The 14,107-nt window shown below is 33.9% G+C and overlaps 2 protein-coding genes across 2 annotated transcripts; one reads left to right on the top strand and one right to left on the bottom strand.

Moving 5' to 3' along the window:
* The first annotated feature begins 2,082 nt into the window (after positions 1-2,082).
* Positions 2,083-6,185, top strand: LOC123529737 (short-chain collagen C4-like). The gene is made up of 2 exons (XM_045310247.2): positions 2,083-2,252; positions 3,293-6,185. Exons 1-2 carry the CDS (start codon positions 2,117-2,119, stop codon positions 3,871-3,873), a joined length of 717 nt encoding a protein of 238 aa, XP_045166182.2. The 5' UTR covers positions 2,083-2,116; the 3' UTR covers positions 3,874-6,185.
* Positions 6,186-10,951: 4,766 nt separating this feature from the next.
* Positions 10,952-12,919, bottom strand: LOC123530408 (uncharacterized). Its single transcript, XM_045311180.2, has one exon. The coding sequence runs from the start codon at positions 12,917-12,919 to the stop codon at positions 10,952-10,954; it is 1,968 nt and encodes a 655-aa protein (XP_045167115.2).
* Positions 12,920-14,107: the final 1,188 nt, after the last annotated feature.

Here is a 14,107-nt window from a genome sequence, read left to right as displayed (position 1 = left end):
TATTTGATTTTGTATTACTTTTAATTCTTGTAATAACGAATAAATGAAAGAATAAAAATGAAATGCAATGAAGTGACATGCATGTGTCATATATTTTCTCTGCTCTACCATGAAATTTTCAGAGTTACATATTTTAAGGCTTTTCTCACACTTGTACCAATGCGTTTTGCAAAAGTTTTAGTGTTTTCAGACATTAGCAGAATAACGACAATAAAATCACTTTACATAACAAATTTTAGTACAAATAATGTTACATTAAAAGACAGATATTGCCAGACATGTCCACTTAAAATGTTATTACATTTTGGGCCTCATGAATTATATATATTAAATTTCAAAGAAAATTGACCTTGACGTAGTTTTATATATTATATAGGTCAATTTTCTTTGAAATATATATATGTCGACTGATAGTGAACCCCAAATTTAAGGCATCTGAGTCTTAAATTTCACTAACATTACATTTTATCCTTAGATTATTTCATGTAGTTGAATTTTCCAACTCCATTTATTTAAGTCAGATTTTACGTTTAACTGTAATTTATTCATCATTTTACATCATTTTACTTTAATTACTAGTTTGTATCACACGCCCCCTTTCAGGGCCTCATGCAAACATAAATCGGGATACTTCAGCCTGGTATCCACCCTGACTGATTTCCATTTACCCTAACACACATTTGATATGATACCATATTGTACTAAAAGTGCCTACGGATTTTATCTACATGTGTATTTATAAGGAAGTCGTTCGGAAGCTTGGTGCGCTGTGAACCTGTTTAAAGTCCCGAGTGGTGATTTGCTCACTGATCCTCAGTTTCAAGACAGTGCTCAACTGTGTCATTTGTTTATTTAATATATGTTGTCAAATGATGTTACTTTATTATTGTTGTGTGTGTGTGTGTGTGTGTGTGTGTGTGTGTGTGTGTGTCATGTTTACATCTGTACATATACTGTTTTACGGCTGCTTTCTTTGAGCTTGATCAGTGTCTGTGTTTTGGCATACGATACTAGCACTTGTCTGAAATAATATGTAACAGAGGCATTGTGGTCCGCTAGAACCTATGACTGATAATCCTCGGGCAAATGTAAATAGTGATCATAAGGATCGTAATGAAATAGTAACAGTTGAAATATAACTTTATTATCCAACCTTGACTTGTGACAGTAAATGCAGCTTTGTATCTCTATCAAAGTGATATTTAAAAATTAAACTGGACACTTTACCATTTAGCAGTTGTTTCGGAAAACTGCGAAATTGTTTAATTTTCAGAACTTTTTCTGAGCATTAATTATACTACAACTTATGAATTTTGTTGAGGTATATGAGAATCTTCTCGGTTTTTATAGTTATATTTGGAGAAAAAAATGTATGTATGCTTAAATATATTTGATATATATATATCTTTTCCTACGATCCACATCTAAATTATGATTGACACGAAAGTAAAATGTATTTTCTTCCTTCTGTAGGTACCCACAATATTTGTATTTAGCTTGTTTGAAGACTAAGAGATCATATCAAGCGGGGAGGAAGAAGGGCGAACAATATGTTAACAAATATATGATGAAATGATACCATTGTAAGTTTAAAGCTACCTATGTCATTTTAGAAGCTTATTTTTTACTCTGATTCCTGTAATTGTAGGAATATTTGATTATTTGAGCAGCTTTATTGCGAATCAAGGCAAAAACCCAAAATGAATATCATGTTTTCAGAAAGAATCCCTCCTGAAACAAACTTTTCCATTAGTGTTTTCCTGGTTGTGTACATAGCAAATGTGTACATAACATAAACTGACAAAAAACAAAACAAAAAAAAAAAAAACGGACACATAATTATTGTAACACAGTGCCGCCGCCTTGGAGAGGTCAGTGACAAAAACACCACTTGGGAGCTTAAATCGGACTGAACCATGTTTCTACGAAGAATTTGACTGCATCCTTCGATCGGCCGTTTTCTCTATCTGTTTCACTTACAAGAAAAACTCAATATCCGAGACGAGGCCTTTAATGTTAAACCACAACTTCTTCCTTTCCCCCCGATAGCCATCCAATGTTTCATATTTCGAACGAAAGCCGGTGACAAATCTGCCTAAAAATTCTAAACGTAAACATGCCAATAATACGACTGATGTTAGTATTTTTGGTGTTTAAAAGTGTGCTCACAGGTGTAAATGGAAATAATAGCAACTCTGAAAATGATTCCAAAGTTCTTCAAATGCTGACATCCCTAAGAAATGAGTTTCAAGGTATGTAACCTTTATTGCTATTTTTTTTTTTTTTTTTTTTTTTTTTGATATCTTAAATATCTAGTCAAGGTAAAATCAGTTTCAAGGACTAAAATTTTCAATTTAAGATTAAACATCTATCAATTGTAAAATTGGTACTCTTTCTTATTTATCGTAGGTAATAGGGCCCAGGGTCCCAAATAAAGCTAATGTTGCAGTCTCCTTACGCAGTGGCCTTCTCTTACAGTAAATATATTTTTACCAACAAAAACATTTCTATTAGGATTTATTTCAAACCGTTTTCTTATCATTTGTTGTAAGATTTTGGTTATATCAATTTCTGTTGAATTTTACCTGGCGGTGTAATACTAAAGTAGAAAAGTGGAAACTCCACATGTCGCTTAACACGACAAAATTGAAAATGTTGCAGGCTCCGTTTGATTGAGCCTGTTCATGGATGTACGGTAGTAGAAATTTATGCTACCGTCCACGCCCTCAAGCCCCGGGTTAGCAGAATGTCGGTGATTAAATGAAAAATAAAATAAAATTGCAAATGACACGTGTCCACGAAATCACATGACCGTTATCATTTCCATTGTCACGTGGTATTTGCAGAGATTATTGTAGCGCTTGGGGATGATATATATGCCGATAGTCTAAACAATACTTATGTCAAGAGTAGCTACTGGCATGTGTAATACTTACCACCCCAGCAGCCAGGTAATCCGTTACTATTTGAAAAAATAATAATTCACCAAGTACAGAACAGTAACCTATACATGATTTGCAACCGGGAACCGTACCCGGATAACAAGTGGTGTAGTCCAAATTGCTAATCACTCTGTTACATTCTACTTGGAATGTGAAAACAAAGATTGACTGGACTATTTTAAACCTGAACAAAATGAAACATGAATGGTTACACATAGCCGAAAACAAATTGATAATCCTTTCTGTTACAGCGACCAAATATTGTATTATAAGTATAAGTATGTAAAAATACTGTGACTAAATACATATTCTTTGACTGAATTTGACATTAGATTTTGTTTATACTGCAGACATGAAAGATAAGTTAGAAAGACTGCGTTCAGAGACAGCAACGGACACCTACATTAGATGGGGAAGATCTTCTTGTCCAAGCGGAGCAACAACCGTTTATGACGGATTTGCTGCAGGGTCATACCATAGCCATAGTGGAGCAGCTGCTAATTATATCTGTTTGTCAAAAAAGCCAAAATTCAATTCTCACTATTCAAATCCTCCTTACGTCAATTATATATACGGAGCTGAGTACCAAACTTCCGGAAGTATTTGGAACAATCTCCATAACCACGACGTTCCATGTGCCGTATGTCGCATTCCACGTAGCAGTGTCATCATGGTTCCTGGCACAGACGACTGTCCTGAAAATTTTAGAGTAGAGTATAGAGGTTATCTTATGTCTGGATATTATAGGCACGCTGCAGCAACAGAATTTGTCTGTGTGGATGGTCATTCTGTAACAGCCCCATATTCGAGCAAAACTAATAAAGATGGGAAGTTATTTTATTTTGTTCGAGCTAAGTGCGGCTCATTAAAATGTCTGCCATATGAAGAGGGGAAGCAGATCACATGTGCCGTGTGTTCTTATTCTCCTTAGAATCAAGTACGATATAGCAAACTTTCGAAAATGGTAATGTGTCCTCTTTGTGAGTTATTTCTGTATTACATTTATATTTTTACATTAGGTTTGATAAACCGCAAGTGACGTCGTAACGTCGTTTATCCAGAAAACGTAAAATGAAATCTAGACTCTGTATACAGAAATAAAATCGTTTTAATGAATAAATTACAACCAGTGAGTAAATTTATTTAAACGGCAGCGTTGTTCTTTTTGTAAAGATAAAATGTGATACCAAAAGGTCTGACATGTTAGAAATCCAATTCTAATACGCTTATTTCTACGCTAAAATGACTTCATTTTTTGTTGCGACCAAGAAAGAGCGCTGCTATATTTTATATACTGGTTTAAAGGGAATACCTATAGTTTTAATTCGCATCTATCTGCGCAGCCGACAATATGTATGGAAAATTGAAATGAAGTCAATATTTGTTGAAACATGTGACAGACAATCTTAAATATGGGGAATCTTGAATAAAATAACATTTTTAAAAAAGTTTTATCGGTAATTAAATGTTGATATTGGTTTATATTGTATTGACATGTATCATGCCTGACTTGTATCATGTAACTTGCCATTTGTGGCTGTGTTTTTAGTACATAGACAATATTGTTCATATAATGTTAGACAATTAACTCTGTATTGATAAGACAATATCTTCTTTCAGATTGTTTAGTATCCAATTATATAAAGAATTAAGAGTTTTTTAAAAACTTTTTTTAACTTCTAGCAGATATACATGTAATCAATTTGGTCATGTTCGTGCCATTTTTCGTCTGAACAGGTGTTGTATTCAAACGGTATTAACATACATTTTTGACCATTTTTATGTTCACAATCCAATTATCTATACACAAGAAAAAACAGGAAAAATATCTTTAAAAATTTAAAAAGATATTCTTCACTATGGGTATCTTTTATTGAAAGAAGTTCAAAAAAGTGAATATGAAACAAGATTTTTTTTTTCATTTATACCCATTATTGTAATGGCATGATATGACTATGATATCAAATAAGTATATAATAAAATCTGTTAAAAGAAATAACCTAATTGTGCTGTCTTGATGCATAATTTTTATTTTGAATGTTGTTTATAAAAAAAGCAGAAAATTATGAAAATGTTGAAAAATCGCTGCCAGTTTCAGCAACAGTGGATGTATTCAAAACATTTTTTTAACAAAAACAAGTCTGGCGACCCATTTTTTTATTTGATCATTGTTTTCAGCATAAATTTTCCTATCATATATGTGAATTTAAAAAAAAAATCTATGAAAGGAAAAAACTATAAGAATTCTCTTTAGATTAAGGGCATATTAGAATCTAAATAATGTATAGCAAAATCTTGTTTTAACAAATTAATACACTCAAAATCAGTTATACGTCGCCAGAATAATTCTCTCGGGATAGGCCCTCGTGAATTTCTACAGCGGACTTATAACCTCTTTCCGTGTATTAATAACAATTAAAATTAGCGTGTAATGTGCGGATCTCTTTAATCATGGACAAATGACTAAAAACAAACGCATGGACCTACACAGTTTATTTCAACATATTACAGACTATATGTTTATGTACAACGCAAAAAATCGAACACGCTTGCCAACATTTGTAAGCATATTCTTAAGTTTAAAAAAAATCAGTGTGTATGGGTGAGTGCGTGTGCGTGCCTGCCTGCCTGCGTGTTTGCGTGATTCAATACTTTTTCAACAATTTTTCAGTCATATAAACTACAGTGTCTGATTGCAGCAGTGAGCATAATGCCCAAGTTTATAGTGCTGCCTCACTGGAATATCCCTTATTTAACAGCAAATTTATGTGTTATCATGACGTCAGAATCCGCACGTGTAGCTTTCTTTCCCTAGGAAAAGATAAAGTTATCATTGCAGAACTGAAAAACTTGTCGTTCTTGCTATATAGGCAAGAATCATTCTTACTAGACTTTGCAAAAATACTTTTTAGTTTGAAAATTGTCATAATTACAAAATATAAGGATTTTAAGCTATTCGTTCTCGTCAAAATGATGTGCTATTTTCAAACAAGCAAAGAGGTTTCCAGTGATACAACGTTTTACCTCGAGAAAGAAAGAAGGCTACATTGCAGATTTTGCATGATCAATATATAATTTTCACTTAATATTATATCTAAATCACATTTCTATATTATGAAGGCAGATATTGACAATATGCGTGGTAAAATACAATCAAGTCTGTCAATACGAACTGTCTTTCTAATGAAGTTTGTGCACTAGGTTTGGAAAGTGCGTCTATTATTGAATCTTACGTAAATATTTGGCCGGTGTAATGAAGTATTTCGACCCCCATAGAATAATGACCCCCCGGTCATTATTCTATAGAAAAAGTGACCCCCCCCCCCCGCCCCGGTCATAGTATTATGACCTCCAGATCATAGTACTATGACTCCCCCACGTGAAGTAAACTGAACCTCACGAAGAATATTGACTCCCATAAAAAAACGACCCCGGTCTTTTGGTCAAATTTAGTGATAACTCATGTATCTAAGGCCTAATTGCTGCATTTTATGCCCCCACTCGGGGGAGGGGGTGCATATAGATTTGCCCTTGTCCGTCCGTCCTTCCGTTTGACCATTAGCCCCAGATACCACCACTTGACACAGAAATCAGAGCATTCCGCAACGGGAAAAGGGATTCTATTTCTAAACGCTGTATACATTTTTTTCAGGAAAATAACAATTCACAATACGTTCACAAAACACACCAGTGTCAATAATCCCTGCAAACTTCGGTATGAAGTAATTCTTTAGAAGAAAACTGCACAAGAAACTGCTAGCATAGAACTTAGTATTAATAGAAGTTGCAATACTTAGCAGTGGCAGTAAAGTACGGTAGCGGCAACAATAGAAAGTAGTAGTAGTAGTAGTAGTAGTGGCAGTGGTAGTGGCAGTTGCAGTAGCAGCAGCAGCAGCAGCAGCAGCAGCAGAGGAATAAGTGACAGCAACAACAGCAGCAGGAGAAGAAGAGGTAGATGTACAAGACGTATTAGTGGAAGCAGGTATAGTAGTATCAGTAGTAGCAGTTGTAGTAGTAGTAGTAGAAGTAGTAGTAGTATTAGTAGAAGAAGAAGAAGTACATATAGTAATAGCAATAGAAGTAGCGGCACCAGTAGTAGTAGTACAATCAAAATGTTAACTATTGGCAATGGAGGATATTAGAGGTGTAGATCTAGTAAAATTGTCCGTTAGGTTTGGTGGGGATCACTTTTTAATGATTACTATCGTCGAAAGTCTTTTTAGGAGCCGGTGTTTTACACGGAAAGAGTAAATTTTTTAAATAGAATAATGTCCGGGAATCGATATTGTATGAGAGTTCGAATGTAGTAATTTCGGCAGTGAGTATTTTACATGGAAGGAGTCACTTTTTCTATAGAATAATAACCGGGGTCGTTATTCTATGAGATTCGAAGGGAGTTATCTTTAGGGAGTCAGTATTTTACTTGGAGGGGGTCAGTTTTTCTAAAGAATAATGACCGGGGGGTGGGGGGTCGTTATTCTATAGAGTTTTCAAAGGGAGTCAGTTTTTTATATGGGGAGTCAATATTTTACAGGAAAGGAGTCATATTTTCTATAGAATAATGACCGGGGGGTCGTTATTCTATGGGGGTCGAAATACTTCATTACACCGGCAGTCATGTAATTGCTTTATGAAGTTATTACTGATAGATCATATCATTTAAATAATACGTCACAAGATAATAAATTGAAGTCGGCGGTAAAGAGATATATCTGAAACAGTCAGTACTTTTATCATACTTCCGAAATAGATGCTTTAAAAAAAGAAAAAACAATGACAATTTATTTAAAACAAATACTACAATGTATCGTTCAAAAATAGAAACTTAGTAAAAGGTTGATTATTATCACAGTATGATTACGCAGAAGTTGGGACTATTTAAGTCTGTATACATACTGATTGGATTAGTGGAGAAGCTTTGAAAAGAAATATAGTTTATCTCTTTCTTTTGTCTACATACTTATTCCCCAAATAAATCAACAACTGTTCGACAATCAAAATGTAAGTGTTATATCAACGTAAATTATATTTGTATAAAAAATTTTTTAATAGCTATTACCAGTCAGCTTTAATCTATTAGGCAACATCTTGACATTCAATGTTTTTAGGGTTTTACCAGTGAACGCCTAGTTTTGACAAAAGGACACATGTATATTCTTTCAAGCAAAGTTATCATGGTCATCGACAGACGTTTCTTCCTGATCAGTATCTAAGCTATATTGTCATAAAAGATGTACTGTTCACCATCATGTAAACATGTTTTAAGGACATAATGTTATACTTACCAAAACAGAATCATATATAGTATATAACACATTATGTCAAAACGTAAAGTTGTCCTATATATAAGCATTGTTAACACCATTACATGATAAGTATACTCTTTCTTAATTATTATGTATAGTCGTTCTTGTACAATGTGTTATTAGGTGTATTATGTGTTGTATTACGTGTTACTTTCTTCAAATATATATCCCAAAAGATGGCCATGCAAATTTATGCAAAGTTATCACATACAATAGGTATAGCCGACAACCAGGGAAATGTGAAAAACTAATAGACAATAATCCCCTCCCTCTGCCCCCACAGTAAATTGTCTGTAATAATTATTTTCCGAAAGCGCTTTGTCTGTGGAGCAAATCTGTGTCTGGAAGTTGGGTATTTTGACTATAACAGCCGTTTTTCTATATGTTGCCACACATATACAATATAATTTCTTTAAAGCAGTTGTTCAGTTGTAGTTTTTCTTGAACACCCTTTGCACAAGAAGATTTTTGCAAAGTGTGCCCGTTGTGTGCAAATTTTCCTTAATAGAAATTTAGATTAATTTTTTTTTTTTAAATTTGGCAAAATCAATATTTGTAATCTATAAATTGATTACTTTGTAAATGGTATTTTATAAAAAATGTAGTTTATACATTTTTAATGAAGAAATAAGTAACATATATTTGACTACTTTTTTTCTATTGGAACAATACATTTAGAAAACAGAAATATTAGAAATAAATAATTATCAGGCACTGGGAAAAAATGAAATAAATTTACATGTTTGTCAAGCCGTGTGTGTTCTCTTTTAAATACATTAATATTATATTTTGGAAAAAAATCATATATGAAGAAATTAGAATACTTGTATTAATATGTTAATGATGGTTTAACTGTAAAGTATGAAAAGAAGAAAAATTCTTCTTTTGCCAACTAAGAAACATTTTGAAACATGCGTTATGAAGTTTCAGTTAAGTTGGTCTGCAGTTTGCAGTTCGCGTTTCCAATTGCGAACTGCAAACTGGTCTGTAGTTCGCGATTCGATATGCAAACTGCAAAATGTTCTGCAGTTTACGATTCAAAGGGCTCGGTACGCTTTACATTGAAAAATGGCCCATCACAAAAATTGCTAATATTTGTCATGCAAAGATTGCAAACTTTTAACAACAAGAAACTGAAAAAAATATTCAGATACATCAAAAACTCACCTTTCTACAGGATATTTACCGACCCGACTGTTCGATGGAGAACGTCGTCTGCTCAATTCATTTTGACGTCGCGCGGAATTCTTCATTCCCGCTTATCATTTTCTCAGTATCCGCTTGTTTAATTCGGTGCTACGGACATTAAGCAGTCGTCGACTATTTATACTGTTACTGTTATTTAAATGTAGCGAATAAGTATAAAACGACAAAAGAAACAGATCCGCATTAACCTCATATATCGTGCTGACTTTATCAAGATGCTGACCGCGATAAATAAAACAATAATCTACACTCATGGACTTTTATAATCGGTCACTGTCGTTATAGCGATAACTTTGATAATATTTAAATTACTCAATTGATATTTTCTCGATCACCTTTGTTCCCATAACATTATACCATTTATTCTGTGGGTAATTTCCCGTTGAAATGGCTCAAATTAACCATGCGTGGTGTACTTTATTATTTTATTTTGTGTAGTCTTCACGAAATTATGAAAATCATAGATGACTGATTATAAATGTCTATGAGTGTATATTTATATTTCATATGTGGTTAAAATAAATAAATAAAAACCGGAACCGCGTTTCAATGTGTTTTCATACTTGTAATACAATTCACCGCTGCCGCTCTCCCTATAATTTTTAATCTGTTATACGCAAGTAACTGACAACTAACTAACATTTTGTATTATCGTTTGTTGCATACTCTCTGTTATGGAGAAATAATGACTGACGCAGATAGAAAGGCTTAGTGATAAGTTTATGCATTTTATATATATGAAGCGATTGATACAAAATGATGAATTAAATATAAGTTTGATGATAATGAACAATTAACACATACGTACATGTATATATAAAACACTGATTAATATACATGTGTCTGTGTAAGTGATAATAAACATTTCATTATTGACAGCTTAGGAAACTTTGACATGTAATGCTATAATTACAATTTCCATTGCTAATGTTCAAATACAGTTCTAAGGTATCTATTCCTATAAACTGTAAGTCTCTATTGTGGAATGCAAAAATAACAGTTCTAAGTATTCTTTTAACATTTTCTGAAGTTAGATTTAAAGAAATGTCTCAAAATAAATCAATAGGGAAATATTTCGTCCCTTGATTTACGAGTTCATTGAGCGGTCTGTAAGCCTTTAAGCTTACTTAGCCGCATCGGATCAATAATCATTCTTTAAACAAAAGCATTTGAGTGAATGAATGGATGAATGAATAAATGAATGAATGAATGAATGAATCGGAATGAATGAATGAATGAATGAATGAATTGATAATGAAAAGACAGTAGTATAAAATCATTTTCATAGAAAAGCTAACATGCATATCATTCGACTTTGTAAAACGATAAAAATATAACAGAGTTTCGCCGAACTAGTGTTCATACAGCATGTCTTAATTAGTCATCGACTGTCATCATAGATATGACGAATGACTGGTATTTTTAACTATCATATCGGTTAGCGACGTAATGTCACCCACCAATTTGATAAACATCAACACATTTTGGATTAAAACATTATTCCTCTTGCTTACTAGCATCAGACACGAAGTTATCCCAGCCAGTCGGCCATTTGTTTGAACGGTAACGACCGGTTCCCAGGTACCATACCACACTCGCTACACGGGCACATGACCCGACAACACGTGCGCCGGCCTTACACTTGCAATACCAAGATGTGATATTTTTACTGTCATACCCTATCCAACATTTATACTTAACAGCTGATGTATGCCTGCTTTGTAGTCTAGCTTGCAAAATACCAGGAACATCGCTACATACAGATAATGTATACGTGTCGTCACTCATATGTTCAGCTGTGTACGATTTAGCCAATTTTACAGTATACACCCCTAATGTAATTCCGCGCACTTGTTCCTCTGACAATTTAGGAAAGTCAATAACTGCTGATTCTGTTTCTTCTCGCCACTTTTGTTTCGTCCGGCTTTGAAGTTTTTCTTCTACTGTGTTTTGTAATTCGTTCTTCCTTTTAGCAAGTTCGAACATTTTAGTGCCAAGTTCGATATCTGCGAGGCGATCCTTTGTTTGAGAAAGTGGAGGCTTAAACTTGTTACAGATTGCGCATATGATGCCGACATAATCCGTTAAATACGGTAATTGATTTGTTGGTAGTACATTATTTAGAATCTGCCATTGTTTGATTCTAGCATTGGCAGATTCTACAACCCAACGTATTTTTGTCACATGTCTACTTTCGTTAGCGTCTTCTGTTGTGTGTTGTGTTTTTCCTTTCTCTAAAAAAGAAGGCATTTTAGCTTCAATTCCGATGTCTTTAAGCACTCCTAAAGAATCTCTAAAACCTCTGTCAACGACGAAAACATCGCCACGCCTAACCCATGTTTTCATTTCTTCAACATTTGGCTCTAACATACTGTTCAAAATGTATGCATCATTATTTTTACCATTAGCCAAATATGGACCAAGTACTGATACTATGTATCCAGATGTTGTTACTACCATCATTGGTTTGACAAGTGGTCTTTTCTTGCGTACACTGTATGTTTTGCGCTGGAATTTGAAATTAGAACTTTTGTGTATATACACGTACGTTCCGTCTAAAACAAGGATCGCCGGCGGGCTACATTCATTTTGACCTAATAAAGAAACTGCTAATGGTCGTGTGTGCTTTTCAATTACATCACTCCTGCTAATGTGTGAAAACCCGATGTACAAAGGGGCAAAGTTTTTAGCCAGTTGCTTACGTATTTGTGATTTTGACAGGTTGTATAGAGTACTTATTATTCTGCTGGAAAGACCAGTCTTCATTTTGGTGAGAAAGATAGCAAGGGAGGTGCGAATACTTTTTTTCCCAGAAACCTTACTTTTATTTACGTACTGGACCATTTCATCGAAATCAGATTTGATAAGACCTGTTAGATTGAGATATTCATCACTCGATAATGAGTCGTCATCAAAGCAGAGTCTTTTTTCTTTATTTTCCGTTGCGATTTTGCGTATATTTTCAATCAAATCAATCAGTTCTGAACTCGATAGATTAGTTCTGTTTCGAACATTTTCATTTCCTTTTACAGTCGTGATACTACTTGCAGTAAACATGTTTTCAATTAAATGACGTGGACAGCATCTTGCGCCATTTGATAGAAGCACCCCTGTTTCAACAAATAATTGATTCCTAGCAAAACTTTTCACTCTCATAAGTTTTGGGCCTGGCTTTTCGCAAATAAAACACCTGGAATGTGTGTACCCAGTGCTCTTTAATGGAAGTGAAATAGTGTCATTTTCAGATTCAATTCGTGCCATTTTTGACGGATTATTCTCCATAGTATTGATGGCATCAACCGATTCAAGCGGTGTTGGACTTGGGGTCTGCTTAACATTGTTGCGGCGTTTGAAGTAGAATTTCTGTCTGCATTTTCTGCATGTAACATCTGTTGTGTCAGATTGGAGATAAATAAGGAATGTTTTTTTCCAAGAACTTTCTGAAATCTGTATTTGATTCTCCATTTATCGGAATACGGTCCTTGGGTTTGCACCTCTTATTGCAAAGTAAACATTGTCTCTATAGTAATCCATTGTTTCAGTCGCGCTAGAAAAAAGATATAAGATTCCTTTATCATTCTAGGTTTTTAGCACGGGTAAAAAATATGACCAGACAAGTAAAAAAAAAAGGTTTTCAACATCAAATATTTTTAACTGAAAAAAATGGTGAAATATAAATCCACTACGGTATTTGAAAGGGGCAAATATTTCTCTACATAATTTTCAGTTTGGATGGATTTCGGATGAAAACGATTTTTTTTCTTATCTGTCTGGTCATATTTTTGTTTTATTCTAGGTCCGATACTTATGCCGTTGTTATTTTAGCTCATTACTTTTCATATCCGAACCACATTACGCGATGAAAGTACATCAAAATACTTTTAAGAATTACATCCAATCTGATGGAGATTACGGGTTGTAAAAAATATCATTCAAATCTTGTCACATTGCGGCTATAAGGGAGTTGATACAGAGGTTCCGACTAAACAGTATTAAACACATGCAGGTACGCGTACGTGTAGAGATATTCTTTATGTTTTTTATATAAACTTGACGTACATGAACACATTAGATCTGTGTATAAAACCTAAAAACTTGTAGATTTATCGACTAAAGGGTTACTATATATCTGACTTCTTTTGCAGACGTTTCTTCATGTATATAGATTAACTACGCACATAATTAACTACACATACGCGGACACATCGCACATTTTTTGGATTAAGGTATAGGTCCATGTTTCGGAGAAAAAAGTTCGAACGTCATCAAATCATAGAAAGAAAGCATTGTTTTACTTGAAAATTTAATAGCGTATAAAACATTTATATTATTCTACAAAACCTTTGTCAATTTACTGATATATGTATTGAATTCCGGAAAGGGACTGCATGAAGGGGCCACACTTCTGGACAGTTCAGCGCCTTTAAAAATTCACCATTTTTTAAAAGCTGTTACACGTCTTCGTTTTGATGCATTTGGAACATCGTGCGAGTGTTTAAACTTTACATAACTAGGTAAAACATCGTTTTTGACAATTGTTTACATTTATTTCTTTACAAATGGCATTCTTATTTAAAGGGGGACAACTCATTAAGAATATTTTAAGTATCCAACTCTGTGGGACAGAACAGTAAAACATGTATTGGACAGATA

The sequence above is a fragment of the Mercenaria mercenaria genome, chromosome 13, assembly GCF_021730395.1.
Source record: "Mercenaria mercenaria strain notata chromosome 13, MADL_Memer_1, whole genome shotgun sequence".
In the NCBI taxonomy this organism is placed as follows: domain Eukaryota; kingdom Metazoa; phylum Mollusca; class Bivalvia; order Venerida; family Veneridae; genus Mercenaria; species Mercenaria mercenaria.
Note: the sequence above shows the minus strand (reverse complement) of the source record. Positions and strands in the feature narration are given on the sequence as shown.